This window comes from Pundamilia nyererei, unplaced genomic scaffold (assembly GCF_000239375.1).
Source record: "Pundamilia nyererei isolate P.nyererei 1_Seehausen unplaced genomic scaffold, PunNye1.0 scaffold00310, whole genome shotgun sequence".
NCBI lineage: Eukaryota > Metazoa > Chordata > Actinopteri > Cichliformes > Cichlidae > Pundamilia > Pundamilia nyererei.
Genome location: NW_005187711.1, coordinates 490,942 through 506,930, shown reverse-complemented (window position 1 = coordinate 506,930; position 15,989 = coordinate 490,942). Strand labels below are relative to the sequence as shown.

Genomic DNA, 15,989 nt, shown 5'->3' with positions numbered 1-15,989 from the left:
TCCATGTCCCCCGTCGTGAGTCCCGTGTTGTAGAAGAAATTGGTCTGTTGTGCAAATGAGTTTTCATTTTTGTGTATGTGTAGAGTATCATCGTTTCACAATGAAGGCAAAAAAAAATTCCACTAATATTTGGTTGCTTTACAAACTAGCACTCCTTTACTCGCTCACACAGTGACTCTCTCACTAGATTCTCAGAACTGACCTAAACCTTTCTACTTTTCTTTCTGTCATCTTATTTTTCTCAGCTCTCCTCAAAGGAAGGCAGATCAGGCTGCCAGACAGTGACTGATCTCACTGCTCCCACTGAACCAGTTGCATCCAAGAAGAACCTGTTTGAGGCCGGAGACGCCTGGAACCAAAATGCCACCTCGATCACAGCATCTAAGGTTTATGGAAACATAACTTGTGTGTGTGTGTGTGTGGGGGGGGGGGGGTGTTGTTCCTTTATGTTTCCAATAATTTCCAAAATAATATATTTTAAACAGAAAACAGGAGGGAAGATTTCCTAGGGGAATGATTTTGATATTACTGTAATACATGATGTTTCTCACTTTCCTCTCAGGACGCAGATGCTCTAAAAGTGGGTGTTGCTGATCTCATCAACCAGTGGGTGAAAGGAAGTGAAGACGGAAGCAGATCTAGCTCCCCCTCCAAACCAGCCGTAAGTCATATCATTATTATTATTATTATTTCTACATGAATTACATTAAATTGATTACATCAGTTTTTAAACAGGTATTTTGCCCAGTCTTTATGTCTTTTTCCAACCAAAAATGGAAAGGCAACAACTACTTTAAAAATATACAAAACCAAAAGTTTAATTTATGATTTTAATGCATGCTGTTCATACGGTCGGTTTGGGTGGCTCAAAAGTCAACATTTACCAGGATGTCAGGATAATGTCCTCTGCTTCCATGTTTATTAATCCTCCCAGGAAGATTTCTATGGTTCTAAGAGCATGTTTTTGTTCAGATTTTGTCACAGTTAAAAAAAAAAAAAAAACCCACACACACAGCAAAAAGAAAAACTTCTTATTCAACAAGCTAGTGGTTAGTGCTTTTTACACAAAACTACTTCTTCTGCTTTAATGGATGTTTCTCTGAACATGAATATTTTCTTGCTTATAACACACTCTTTAAGTATCACACTGTTCACGGTGTCAGCTGCTATCAGCTTTTGTTTAAAGGGTACCCCATTGCTCATATTTTTTCATATTTCATATTTTTTGTCATTGTATATACTGCTATAGCAGTGGATGCTCAACTTAAACATACCCAAAGTATCATGAGGTCAGTGTAGTTTGTATAAATAAAACCAAAAGCTCAGACTTCAGACCTCTCTAAATCAGTAAATAAATAAGATTCATATAATGTGAATCCTTAAAGTGAATACAAAATAAAGTACAAAATAGTGAACCTTAAAAGAAGAAAAGTTTGATTTCAGAAGCAATGTTGAATTCTGCCATCTGCAAGGGAATGATGTCATGAGTATTTGGTAAAAGAGCAAATCAAACTTTGCCCCGCTGTTCATGTGTGTGTCATCTGCTTTCACTGCCAGGCTTTGCTATGCACATTGTTGTTTTTTCTACATTGATAGTGCTTGACATTAAGAGTGCTCAGCTATTCCCACATGGCAGTCTTTCATGCCAATATAATTTAAAAAGCCCATTTTTAAAAATGTTCGTCATCCTGTGACCTTAAAATGTCTTTTTTGTTGTTGTTCTTATTTATTTATTGTCAGATTCACAAAAATCTCTAAAATTAGCTATGATTCCGTTCCTATCATTATTTATTATTATTTTTATTATTATTGTCAGTTTCATACAGTTTCAGCTTTTTCCTCTATTCTCTAAATTTCTTACTATTTCTTATTCTTTAAAGTCTTTCAGTCCACATCATTCTCTGTTCTTTTCTACTTGAAGTTTTCGCTTCCCACTTTCTCTTCTGTCTGGTGTAAATCAGCCTCAGGTTTGCAGGCTAGGCAGTGAAAGTCTGCCCCCTCATGGCAACATCAGCAGCTTTTACATGTTGCTCTTTCAGACAGAGATACCAAAGTGTGGTTTGTTTACTGTTCCTGTTTTCAGGAAATCAACCCTGGTGGTGTTTTAAACAAGAAAAATTTATGGGAGAGCCTTGGAGACACGTTATCGTCTGGGAAAGAAGGAAAGGTACACGCTCACACGGAGGATAGCGGAACAGAAACTTTTAAACGTTTGTCTTGATCAATATTCTTTTATCTACTGAATTGCAGGAGAGCTCCACTGGCAAAAGATATAAATTTGTGGTGACAGGTCACGGCAAGTATGAGAAGGTTTCTGTTGACAGCGGATGCAGTGAGGACATAAACTGCCAGTCAGGTGAGAGAATCCTTTAACTAGTAATGCTAACATTAGATACGATGCACTATTGTAATGGAAAATGTTGGACACTTGTCATGTCGTAGCAGCCAGAATGTCAAAAATGACCCAGCTCAGTACAATTTTATGAAACAGCAAATAGCTTGGAAAAGTTAAAAATAAAAATAAATAAAAATAAAACAAGCAAAAAGGAGAAAGAAAAGGAGCTCAATAAAATACAAAATAGAAAATGATGAAGAGCTCAATAAAACACACAATAATCGAGAGATAGCTAATCAGGGAAAAAGTGATTAAATATTCTTATAGAGTCATAATAGAGCTGGGCGATATATCGAGTTTTTAAAACATATCGATATATTTTTATACGAGATATAAGATGTGACAATATCCTTTATATCGATATAGTCTATGTTACGTTATAATTATAGTTGTGGAGCCGCAAGTTTGCCTCTCTTTCGTCCACTTTTGTCTCTACGCAACGTTACTCCGCCTCGCCTTCACTGAAGACAACTCCCCCTCCTCCCCCATCGCTTCACGTGCAGGCAGCGACAAGACGGACACGGCAAATCTCCGTTAACGAGTTACTGCGCATCGCCCCATGCGTGGGGCTGGACGGCGTCAACGTGTTAACGAGCTAAACATGCTAACGAGCTAACCGCGCTAACCCTAAAATCCTTTCATTCTCTCAAAAGTTGATAGCGCGCCTTATGTATGAATTCTGGTTGTGCTTGATGGCCGCGAACCGATTTTATGTGGTACACGGCGCTCAGCAATCTGTCAAAAATGTTTGAGTACAACTTTGGTAAGCTACGGAGCTGCACCGCTTGATAGATTGTCGGCGCATTACGGCTACCGAGGAGCTTCGCGGAGTAATACGTACTGTGCATCAACGTAATATTACCGTATTGTGTGTGTATAAGGACCATAAATGGCACCTGTAAGAGACGTGGTTATGAAGCGGATTTCAAACTCCAGGCTATCAGTCACACAGTAAAACTTGGGAACAGAGCAGCTGTGAAATCTGTCTGTCTTTGTTATTACGCTCAGCGTCTTTTAGTTTACATTTTGACTGCACAATTGTGAGCTCTTTGTTTAGCACAAAAACAACCTTGTTTTCTTTTATTTATGGAGCATTATTATTGAATGCTCATAATTTAATTTTGAGTAATTTTTCATGTACATCTGTGCTGTATGTTAATAAAAGTGCCTGTGTGACATCTGGGACACAGCTTTGACTAAGAACTCTCTTTTTGTTCTTACTTTATGGCTTAAAAAAAATATCGAGATATATATCTTATATCGCCATCCAGCTAAAATATATCGAGATATGAATTTTGGGTCATATCGCCCAGCCCTAAGTCATAACATTGTGGGCGGGGCTCAAATGAGACAATCTATGTGTGGAATATTGATGGAAAATAATCTAGCTTAATTTTTGAGCAATGGGAGGAAGTACTTTTACAGTTAGTTTAACCATGGCTTTTCCACATACCAAAGCCTTACTTTTACTTTAAAATGTGAAATACTGGCTAAAGGTTTTACTGTATGAATCTTAAATGTAAGTTAGAATTAAAATTGGTTCAGTCTTGAACAATATTTACACTCAAATTTGGAAATTAAATTACTTAAACCCAATTGTCTGAGTAACACATAAAAGATTTGGTGCTTTTGCTCAAATGCACACTGAAACTTTTTTTTTAGCCCATTTCCAGAATTAATCACTTGACCATCAAATGTGAACTAATGTGTTATATTAGTCTGTCACATTTTCTCTATTTTTACCTGTTTGCATTTTTTTTCATCAAAACTGTCATCATCAGGAAACTGCCATCAGAAAAAAAAAAAAGATATTTTCCTGTTTTTGACCAAACGGGGAAGTCAAATGTTAAGACTTTGGAGGGGCTGAAAATAATAAGTATAACAGTGGAACATTCTAATGAGCTATCCTCTCTGATGTGCCGCCACTTGGAACTTTCACAGTATTTCCTCAGAGAAGGAAAAAAAAAAGAAAAATCCAACAGTTTCACAAAACTTTATATATTTTTAAAAATCACACAAAGATATATTAAGCATCAGCATAATAAATGGGTCTGTTTTTAGATTACGTGATTTAAGTCCCTTCAATGAAGAAATTCCACATCACAATGGTGATCTCAGAAAAAAACCCAAACTAAACAGATGTTGAATCCCAGTAATGTAAGAGAAAGATTTAAACAAAACAGCATCCTGTCCAGCACAATCCTATAGACAGACACGTGAAATATCACAAATCTACTCTTCACTCATTTTCCTTCAGTTTGTCTTCCTACATCAGCCACTGGTAAATGTCATCATCATTTACCAGTGGTTATATATATACATCCTTCTTGCAATTTAGTCAGAAGCCCTTAACAATTTGTAACAATGCAGAAAACTAATCCTCACCAATAAAACAGTTCATGTTGTTTTAACTATCACACTAGATGAAGATAGTTTATCATATCATCATTGTTTGGTGGAAACTATCATTCTCCAACATGCTCATACAGGAAAATATCTACTTTCATAGGTATCATTTTGTATTGTTGTATTATTGTAGGGGTTTTTTTTACCTTACAATAGAAAGCACATTGAGGCAACTGTTGGTGTAACTGACTTTGCTGACGGAGGAGCTAATCTTTACCATTATGAATTAAGAGTGATGGAAAAGGGATTTGATTCTGGGATGCCCCCAGCCTGAGCAATATATGATTAAGATATTAAAAAGAAAAAAGTTTTGAGCCATGCTAGCAGCTCTCTCAGACTGCACTGAGGCACAACAGTGTTTACGCTTTGATAACATTGTGACAAAGCTAGCACAAGTTTACCAGGCATAACACTTAACAGCCATAATCGTTTTAGTCTAGTGTGTTCGCATGCTAGCATGCTATTGTTAATTAATAAGCCATTATGTATGGTACTTTGGTATCTGAGAACTGGACAAAATAAAGTTTGGACCTAATGAAGTCCCAGACTTGACCATGACTATTTGTGGCAGATAAAAACAACGATAATTTGGTTGTGTTCTAACAGGGGCATTGATATCAGTACAAAATATATTGCTTCTTTACGTAGAAGGTGAAGATATTAGGTCAAGAACACCCTACAGACCACCGTACCATTGGAAGAATGGTCTATCCACGTCCTAAAGTTGCTAGCATGGCTAAAACCATAAACATTGCTCCTGTAGTTAACACAATATTTTTTCATTAATGCCCACCTCTGCAGTATGCCAACCTATACACTGATTGTTGTTTCCTGCCTTGCTTGAAAACCAACACTTTTTTCTCATCAATATCTGACTTACAGAAACCTACTTTTATTCTGACCACACGTTGAATCTTCATTTGTCTCAGGAAGTGTGCCTTCTTTCAAAATCCATCTGCCCTGTTGTTGCAGGAATGTCAAAGCCCTTTTTATTACACAGATAAACTGCCTGCCAGCAATGAATACTAGAAGCTTTAAATTGTTTAGAAAAATAGAAAAAGGTCAAGCATTACAAATAAAACAAACAAATCTACAGTCTACAATAAAAGCATTTAAAACTCCCAACTAGCCCACGATCAAATGAAAAAAGAAAAATTTAAGCAAGTAGATTTAGACTTTATAATGTGTTTCTTTAATATTTTTCCTCCTTTTTGCGTTATGTTTTATTTTGTCAAGTTTACTTTTTTGGTCAAGTAAACCTGCACTTCTTCACCACTAAGAGTACTTGAAAACATCTATTGTGTAGCAGGGATTTCTTTTCTTTTTTTCTTTACTTTTTCATTACTTTCTTTACCTTTATACTTTAAACTACACCACGTCAATGACAAAGTTCCAGCCTTGGGTCAAACACTTGTTGCAGCGTTGCTGTCATTTTGCATCCTTCATCACCTTTCCAAGAATAGTCAGCCAATGTTTTGTTTTTGTTTGTTTTTTTCAAATCACTTTCAGTGTTCTGTCTATTGAGTTATGAATTAGCGATTTGATATATAATTTTCAAATCATTATCATTTCCATCATTACATATCTGCAGCTTTTGTTGAACCAAATCCTTTGGCTGTTCTGTTGAAGTCCTTCCGTTCTTCCTCCTGAGATTTCCGTTTTATCAGCCCCCTTTCAAACACTGCTGCTATTTTTGTGAGTGGCTTCTCCACTGCTTCTTTCAGCTTCCTGGCGTCAAATCGAGGGCTGTACAGTAAAATTGGGAGACGATTGACAAATGAAGGAACCTCTGCCTGATTATCTTTAGCAGACTTTTTCTTGTCTGAATCAGTCTTGTTGGCGTTGATCTGGTGCATAATTCGCTCTTTAGTGGAGAACATCTGAAAGAGGAGTGCATCCCACATCTTCAGTGCTTTAGGACCTTCTTTGTTCGTAGCTACCTCCTGATCATGTTGGTCTGCTGTCAACTTGTTATCAATTTGTTCTATTTTCTTATTGCTGCCACTGGAATTAACCTGAGGTTTAGCCTCTGGCTCTGGAAACTGGGGTTCCTCTGGCTCAACGACCATGTGCTTCTTCAGTCGTGTCCAACCACTAAGCTTACTCTTAAGGCCTTTTGGCTTCTGGGCTGCTTTCTGCTCACTGGATGAAGGAGATTTTTCTGCTGCAACAGGCTTCTTGTCAGCAATTGAAGATGCAGTTGATGTCACTGACTTCGTGGAGGCTTCGACTATCGGGGTTCCTGTTGGTGCAGCTGGTTTGGACTTGAGAACATCCTTGCCTTTGAGTCCAGTTTTTTGCTGAGATAGCGGTGACGTTCCTCTGTTTGGGGATGGAGCTTTTACTGAGATTGAGGCCTGAGGCAGAGAGGCAGGAGTGGCAGAATCAATCACATCGGCTTTAATCATGGGTGGTTTCATGACAGTATCTGTTGCTGGATTTGTAGGGGAAATGCTCTCTACAAGTTGCTCTGTTATAGAATGAACACTAATAGTTGGTGAGCTAACCTGAGCCACATACTGGGGACACTTTGAGGATTCTATTTGTACATCTGAGGACTGTCTTGGAGACCCAAGACCGACCTGCTTAATGGGAGGTTTTGCTTCTGCTCTAGGTCCACTAAGCAGCGAAGAATAGCTGTGATGGGTGAGAATACTAGCGTCAGTGCTTAGTTGGGGGAGTTTTACATCTTGAGCTGAAATTTTATTGTGTTGAATTGGGGAGTTTATTTTTACCTCAGTGGCTGAAGTATCATTAGTTCTAAGGGGTTTTATTTCTGTTTTTGAGGTATTCTCTAAGATAGCAAATGGCTCGGTGGTTCTAGTAGGTGTATTATTTTGAAAAGCTGTAATTGGAGGGTTTATCTGATCGTTCATTATGGTAGTAGAGGGGTTTATTTCTGTCACATGGTTTAACGTCACAGAGCTTTGAGGGGACAGGGGTATGGTAGGAGTACATGATTGTTTAGGTGTATTACACACTCTTCTCTCTGGTAGAGGGGAAGGTTTAGTTGCTGTATTGGGGCTATGCGGGACTTTTAAATTACTGGTGGCTTCATTGAACCATTGAAAATTTGTAGCAGGCTGTTTATTTGAAGCACCATAAGATATTATAGGAGAATTTACAACACACATGTTAGTTTCTATTGATTTGTTTGTTTCAGTGGCAGAACTAAGTTGTTTCAGTAGAGTCTGAGAGCCCACTGAATTCACAGTCTGAGCATTATTTCCAATAATTTGACTAGATCTTGCCAGTTGTGTAGTTTGCTGCTCCATAGATGCGCAATATGGTGCAGTATGAACAGTACAAAGGGAAGTTGTTGTATCCATAGATATTTTAGAGTTTTTCAGTTTTCTAGGTGGAGTTGCTGAAGATTTATTGCTTATAACTGGCTCGCTGGAAGAGACTTGTTTATTCACATGGTTTCTAGTAGCAATTTGTTGTTCAGGTGTGTCAGATGATTTGCCAAACTGGTTACCATCAACAGAGCCACAAAGAGAAGTATTCATGACTGGCTTTATTGAAGATAGACTCTCAGATCTGTCATTTTTCATCTGAGGGCCTTTTGGTATCATATGCCTCATTGTAGGGCTAGGAGGCAATGTTTGCTTACCAGCTTGTGAAGCATTAAATATTGGATTACCACTCACTTCTGCATCTGCCGTTATTGGCAGGGCAGTTTCCATGTTAAGCCTGTTGGGGACTTTGGTTTCAGCAGGAGGAATAAACTGAGTATTGCTGTTCTGGAAATTGTTTGACTGTGTCTTTTCCCGTTGAATTGCCTCCAGATTTCTTAATAATCTTGGTGGAACTGCATCTGTGAAAGAGTTTGCATTTGGTTTGCTGGCTAGTTTGTTTTCATTTAAGGGTATGCTAACCGCTGTGGTCCCTTTTGAAAGACTAGGAGCAGCTTGTTTTGTTTCAAACTCACAATTTTCTTGCATGTTTTCTGTTTTGGAAATTGTAGTGGAAAGACATTCTATTGCCATATTATCAGTTAATAAACCTTCTCTCTCAGTGATGGCCTGTGGATGTACTTTGTCAACTGCTGAGTTTTTGTCTCTGTTAGCATCAGTATTAATATAATTTGTCAGTTTGGGTTCTGTATTTGCTTGGCTTGATATTACTCCATCTTTAGTATTAAGAACGATTTCAGTTGCTTGTTGAGCAATTACTCTGCTAGAGTTTGTGTAAAAACGTATCCCTTGAACAACATTACTTTGATTACTGGATTCTATAGTCTGTGTGTTTATATTTTTGCTAATATTTGTTAGCTTTTGAGGCTCTTTTGCTGGCACATTGAATGAGTCTGATTTTAAAGGGTTTTTGTTTGAAATCTTGGGTGACTGAATTATGGCGGTATGTAGGGCAGGAGGGTTTGGTTCTGTATTTGCAGACATATTTGATAACATGGGCAGACAGCTCTTATTTTCAACTGGTTGATTATGTGTATAAACCTGCATTTCTGCTTTGGGTGGTTGTATAAATTTGGGTCTTTGGTCAGCTACAGGTTGTGTGTAGATACTATACTCGGCAGAACATACAGATGCTGTGACAGGCCCATAGGATACCATAGATCTTGGGGCTGTGATAACTGTCTTCTTAGGGTGCATATTTAAAAAAGTGGGCTCACTGATTGATATATCAGGGATGCATTCGGCCATTAAAGGCATAATGTTCCCAATGTTTGTCTTAGTGGACACTTTAGTTTGCTTTTTGACATCTTCCCTTTGTTTGTGTAGTGTGGCTTCGGCAGGTATTTTAATCAACATTTTGTTGGACTGCTGCATTCCTGAGTTGAACTCATCATTAATTATGTCGCTTTCTGAGAATTTGGACTCTGTCTGTGTGGGAGGAGATTGAACTAATGGGTTTTCACAGTCGGACAGGTTTTTCTCGGGCTTGGCATTGATTTGGACATTTGGCAAACTGACTCCACCAGCAGTTTCGTAAGTTTGGACTGGACCTAGCTCTGTTTTTCCTGACTGGTCTCCTTTATTAGTCTGTGAAACTGGAGGTGTTTTATTGGGCTTGTAACCATTTTCTATAAAATGTACCAGTTTTGCTTCAGGGTGTGTTTCTGCATTTAGATGTATTTTAGTTAAGGCTGAGGAAGAACTTGACAAACCATTGTTATCAGTGAGGCATTTTAGTGCTGCCTCTACAGAAAACTGTGCCACACTTTGTGTGAGTACCTCACCTGCTTTAGGTATTGGTATTGGAGCCTCAGAGTATGAGGCTTTTGGTGTGGATACATCACTTGGGGATTGTTGTATTGTTTTCTGTGCCAAGCCAAGGGGAATCTCAGGTTTTACTGTGTCCACGTTAGATGTTTTAAGTGATTGCATTCCATTACTGTGAGCTTCAGACCAATTTTCCTCAAAGACATCTTTCCTACAAGATATAACCTGTTCAGCTGCATGTTCAGAATTGTTTGATGATGACACAGGTTGTAAACTGTGAACTGAAGAGGGCAGAACCTCATGTCCATTGAGCTGTTTTTCTGGCTTTGAGATATCTGAGCCATCTATGCATACATCTGAGTGTAGTTTATCGGCAAAGCTTTCATTATTCCTCGGGGATACATGGCTGTGATGTGATGTGATAGTCCTAATTCCACCATAGGCAGCATATTCAGCTGGAGTCAGCCCATAATATGTAGATCGTGATTTGGGCTTTGAATTTGCTAATGACATTTGACTCTCCAGCAGTGATGTCAAAGACTTGCGTGCCTCGATGACAGGAGGGCGATAGGTGGTGGACACTGGGCTGGAACACGGTGGTATTTGGACTGATGTCACTGGTGTAGGGTTAGGAGTCTTTGGCACGTAAAGAAATGATGGAATCTTTGGCAAAGACAAAGCTTCATTTCCAGAAAAGTGTCCTGCATTTTGTTTTGGAGTGACAAGTCCTGTTGGTGTTGGTTTGACCATGGGGATGTTAGGTACAGTCATTTTCTCTCTATGGCACAGCTCTGAACTGCCAACACTTAAATTTATAGAACTCCTCTGGGTATGAATGTCTACCTCTTTGTAATTGCTGGCTTGCTTGAAAGCAGACATGTTATTATTATGAGTCTGCCTTTGTTCTTCTGTGGCAGCTGGGGGTTTACTTATAGCACTAGTGTGAATCACTGAATTGTGTCTTGGAGCCTCCTTGGGGAGAGCAGGTACTTGCATATCTTCAGAAGAGCTGAATGCAGGACTTGCGGCAAATAAAAGCGGGTTAGGTTTTGATATTTCAAAAATGGGTGTGGATACTCGATTTGGCATGCAAGAGGGAGTCTTGGGTCTTCCGTGCTGTGTCCTAGAAAATGATGTGTTCTCCTCTGTTTTCACCACTGACACAGCTGTTTTCTCCTTGAATGTGGCAGATAATTGTGCACCATGGTAAGCTGAATGTATTGCTGTGAGGTCTTGGATGGAGGAAGGTTTAGAAATTTCATAAAATGTTGCCTTTGATGTATAAATCCTAGTTTGTGTGACTTCAGGCTTTGGCTCTTTCACTGCTTCAACAAGTGATATTTTTGAGGCGGTTACTTCAGGAGACATGTGGCTTGGAACAAAGTGGCTATTACTGGTAGGTCTGGCGGTCCAAGACGATATCTGGCTCTGAGGGTTGTCCTTTGAACCAGTATCGTTCTCCCTCTGGCTCGAAATAAAAGGTTGTGTGTGACTGTTGTAAATTGATCTCAGCACTGGAACAGAAGGTTGTTCTGCAGCTTGAGGAGGTGCCAGGTCTGGGCCATAGTGGGTGGCAGCTGGGGAGAGGGTCAAGCCATGAGTTGATATTTTAGGGCTGGACTGCAACATAGTGACTGGAGGGACTGTTGTGGCTGACCCATGGGAATTTTGTGTCATGTTTACATTGACAGTAGAAGAAAGAAGTGACGTTTTAGGCTTATCGGGTGGCAAGAGGGCTGGTGGACTCAAAGGTGGCATTGTAAAAGGAGTAGCATCGTCAAATAAGAAAGAGGAGCACTCATACAGCGGAGCTACCTGCTCGTCTACTGTCCTGATCTGAGCTGCAAGGGGCTGAGGAGGGAAGCCACCAGTTTGGCCATACGAGATACTCTGAGAATGAGGGAATGCAGATGGAGAGTAACTATAAAGGGAACCAAAGGGAAAACCAAAAACAGATGAATCAGCAATGTAGACTGAATCTGGTGTCTTTGGTGGGCTAGACTGGTCGCTGTGTTCGAGGTCTGTGCTTGCTTCGTTGACAGGCGACAAACAGGAGCGAAAGGGGATTGGCGTCTGTGTGAGGCTGCCTTTTTTCTTGGCTCTCTTCTTCTTGAGTTTCTGAAGTCTTGCGTTGTCTTTTCCCGGCTTTGGCAATAAGGGCGGAGGATATGGCTGGGAAAGGTCAGACTCCAGCCCGTTGCTGTAGTTGATTTCCATCAGCATTTCACACTACAAAACAGGTGACATACGTCAGTGAGAGATGATGGATTAGTCTAAATAATGCAAAAGAAGAGTTCTGACTAAGACTAGTTTGCTTAGTCAATATTTGTAATTAGACAAAGACAACATTTCCTCAAAAAAGAAATTAACTCTATAAAAACATCAAACAAATACTTTTGTGATGATGTTAGACATCACCATTGCTAAACACACTGATGATGAAAAAGGTTTTGGAATTCCCTTTTAAGGTTTAAGAAATAGACTATTAAGTCTTCAGAGCAGCTTTTTTTGGGGGTTTTTATGAGATGTTGCAATGCATGATAATCTCAGTCGCTGAACAGCTGCAAATGTTGTTTTTGTTCCACAACAAAGTTGACACAAAATGTACACATGAAGTGCCAGAAATATTATGAGCAACCTATCTTCATTAATTAGAGATAATAGGTGTTTGATAAAGGTAATTCATTCTACAAGTGTAAATGCTAATAATATGTTTGTTTGTTTTTTCCTTCACAGTTGGCCACTTCTATGAAGATTTGTAAAACGCATGTTGGATTTTGAAAGTACAATGCCACTATCACTTGACAATTCTCTGTATTTCTGCCTTTAGGTTGGGGAAAGTACTTAAATTTTCTGTTTCTTGTGGCACTTTGTTGTAATATTGCAAAATGTAGTGAAGCAAAAAGTAGGTCCTATCTCTGTTTATACTATATTTTTCTGTGAATGATATCTGATGGAACTTAATACATCTTTGACTACAGATAAATAAATTCAGTTACACTGAGTGCTGATGATTGATTATGGTATTTTATCTGTTTATAATTTTCTTCTTTTGCATTCATTGATTTGCTGCTTAGGTGCACTTAAAATCTTTTGCTGTGTGCCCAGAATTCATCTGCATGCTAGATTTACTGATTTAACCTCTGCGGATGGGCTCCAGGCCAAGTTTTCAGCTAGGTTTGGGAAACTATGAGCTCATATGACAGCAGGCTCATTAGCAGGTTTCATAACTTTTAATTGGGTCCTGAAGATGCTGCACAGTTACAAGAAGTGTCACTATTTGAAATAGAAAGGCATGTAAAGTCCTTCCTTAAGGCAAGACTGCTTTGAAAGGATGACAAACTGCTACTAAAAATAGTGTCTCAAGAAGACTGCAGGATTTAAAAATGGCCTCTGTACCAAATAAAAGTAAACCCAAGGAAGCTCACTGACACATACAGGAGGGTGACCAGATTCATGTTGAGGAGAGGGGTGGTAGCTTTGAGTCCATGACCAAAGTTTTAAAAAGTGAGAGGGAGTAAACTCGGCTGAAAATGATCAACCACTGATGGCACAAATGGTAAAGTGTCCTCACCTACATAACAACTTTTTAGCATTTGTGCTTGTATAGAGTGTTTTACAATGTGTTTGTTCATACAGTCATTCACACAACAATGGCAACAGGAACCATCAGGGGCAACTTTAGGTTCAGCATAGGAAACTTTGGCACAAAGAGAACAACTGAGGATAGATCTACAAATACAGCATTTCACGGATTATCTACTATACTGTCTAAGCCACACCTTACCAAACAGAATTAGAGGTCAAAGACTAAAACCATGATTATCAGACATACCTATAAAAGAAGCAAATTTAAGACGCAAATGAAAGAGAATTACTCTACAAAGTTGAACTCCGGCTTGAAACCGGCTTAGTTTCAGTTGGATATAATGTTGTTTTGTTGTGGACTCAAGCAGTCTGTGCTGCTGAGTATGAGCTGAATCGTTCCCTTTCCTCCTGAACTCTGGAGTATCTTTGGGTGGCTGCAGAAAATGTCTGCACTCTAATTTTAGTCTTAGGGAAATAAGAGCAAACATCCTGACACCGAGCACCTGCTGCCTGCTGTCCTGCACTCACTGAAACAGCCTCAGTCTGCTGGAAATTAATCCCAGGGCCAAATCCTCTGAGTTGCTCCCAGTGTGAGCTTAGCCTCATGTTTCGAAGTGATGATTTTTCTTAAATTTTTATTGTCCTGCTTGCACCAGTTTGGTCCGAAGAAAGCATCAGACGTTTAGCCCTTACATGAGCTTGATTTCCTTTAAATACGTTAATTGTAGCAAATCTTCTGTGAAATCTTCTGCCCCACCTTCAAATTTTAACACCCTGGGATATTTGGAAGGTCTTCTGCAAATGTTTATCATGAACCCCTGTTGTCAAAGTGACTCCTGCTGTCACAGTGACAAGAAGGCCAGCTGACACTCAAGAAGACCCCCTTTTAAGGCTCTGGGGTTGGACGTGGGAGGTCTCCAGAGCAGCAACTCAAAAGAGGAAAGTATAAGATTAGCTGCTTGCATTCAAACTGTGTCATGACCTCAATCTTTAAAGAGCTCAATTAGGCAAAATGGAGGCCGAGCATGACAATTGTTATCAGAGTGCTGCACATATTCGAAACACTTACCTGAAGTGTTAAGTGTTAGGTAGATGTTGTTTGTGTTTTATTGGTCAAACTGCAAAGCAAACAACATTTTTGTGTAAGAAAATAATTAAAGAATTAATTTAGACAAGAATAAATCTGTTGTTGCACAGTTTTGATTGAAAACTGGTTCGTGCTTTGATTTTTGCTGTCATAGCACAAAACTGCTGAAAAGTTCATTTTAAACTTTGCATTGCAAGCTTTCCTTCTCACGGATATTATGTCTGATATGCATCATGCGTTTAAGATTTCACATCGTGCACTTGTTGCTATCAAATCCCAGGAATATGTTAAAGAACCACCAGCTTGTCAATCAAACAGACACTGAGTTTGACTGGTTTACCTTCAGTGAGTGGCTGTCAGGACCAACTGCTCTCTGCTTGTTAATCCCAGCTCAGGGTGCCACAGGGCCGTCCCGTCCTGAAGTGAATTTGAGCCTTGGGGAGCAAGCTACAGTGGCCGTGGCTACTCCAAAAATAAAAATGTTTCCTGCAGTGTGTGTTGCAATGGCAGATGGGGGGGTTTCCATGCCACCTGAGATGGCGGAGGTGCCGCCCCTACAGGCAGCTGAAGGCCACCTCTACCTGAAGAAAGGTGGTAACTTTTATTTACAGCAACTTAGTCATCCGGGTGGACATCAGCTGGACTGGGGTCACTGGTTTGTAACCCACATTTAATTGTTGTTTACATCACAGCCATGCAATACAGAAAAAACATGCATGGTTACCTGGCTAATTAGTTGTCCACTATAATGATATGGTTAGTGACTCAATCATAAAGTTGTGATTAATAAATTAGTATGACAATCTTTTTTGCCTCTGAAAGTATAGATATAGAATTTACCACCAGAGGCAGTATTGTGCCGCACAGTGTAGCAACTATGAGATAGTATTGTCAATATACTTATTTATGTGAAACTGTGCTGGGATGCTGGTTGTTGAATACTGAGCTCTGATACCTGAAATTAATAACTAACTATCACTCAGTTTTAAAAGATGGGGTGGGGATATTCGGCAATTCACTGCATTGCAAATATTACAAGACCCAAGCAGCCACGGGAAACAAATCCGTTCTTTATAATGTGATTTATTTACAAAGTGAAAAAAAAAGAGGAACAACAAAACGGGAGTGTCAACACTTCAGGGTGAGCCAAGGCCAAAATAATAAACAAAAACAAATCTACACAAATCTTGCACCCCTGACCTTACCAAAACAAAGTCAAAAATAAAGACAGAGTCTAACCTCCTTAACTAATTCAAAACAGGAGAAAATGGGTGATCAAAAGAAAGGGCAGCTCACCCCTACCCACTCCACTTCCACGCTATTGTAATAA

The 15,989-nt window shown here is 39.3% G+C and overlaps 2 protein-coding genes across 5 annotated transcripts in view; one reads left to right on the top strand and one right to left on the bottom strand.

Annotated features, from left to right (window-relative positions):
- LOC102213538 (lymphocyte-specific protein 1-like) overlaps window positions 1-12,988 on the top strand; it is a 63,870-nt gene extending 50,882 nt beyond the window's left edge. For both annotated transcript variants that reach the window (XM_005751434.1, XM_005751433.1), the window contains 5 exons: window positions 246-386; window positions 563-661; window positions 2,084-2,167; window positions 2,251-2,356; window positions 12,721-12,988. In XM_005751434.1, the coding sequence (XP_005751491.1) occupies window positions 246-386; window positions 563-661; window positions 2,084-2,167; window positions 2,251-2,356; window positions 12,721-12,746 (456 nt within the window). In that variant the 3' untranslated portion in view covers window positions 12,747-12,988. The remainder of the gene's footprint in view (window positions 1-245; window positions 387-562; window positions 662-2,083; window positions 2,168-2,250; window positions 2,357-12,720) is intronic.
- Window positions 5,914-15,116, bottom strand: LOC102214012 (uncharacterized). Of its 3 annotated transcripts, XM_005751435.1 has the most exons (3): window positions 15,000-15,116; window positions 14,642-14,690; window positions 5,914-12,213 (listed from the first exon to the last, which is right to left on the bottom strand). In XM_005751435.1, the coding sequence occupies exon 3, from the start codon at window positions 12,205-12,207 to the stop codon at window positions 6,379-6,381; it is 5,829 nt and encodes a 1,942-aa protein (XP_005751492.1). In that variant the 5' UTR covers window positions 12,208-12,213; window positions 14,642-14,690; window positions 15,000-15,116; the 3' UTR covers window positions 5,914-6,378. The 3 variants fall into 3 exon arrangements, with proteins under 3 accessions (XP_005751492.1, XP_005751493.1, XP_005751494.1); XM_005751436.1 differs by lacking the exon at window positions 14,642-14,690; XM_005751437.2 differs by lacking the exons at window positions 14,642-14,690; window positions 15,000-15,116 and adding an exon at window positions 14,330-14,351.
- Between the last annotated feature and the right edge of the window lie 873 nt (window positions 15,117-15,989).

What these genes read in the sequence shown, in the direction of transcription:
- LOC102214012 (XM_005751435.1), bottom strand. Translation starts at nt 12,207, where the DNA reads ATGCTGATGGAAATCAACTACAGCAACGGGCTGGAGTCTGACCTTTCC.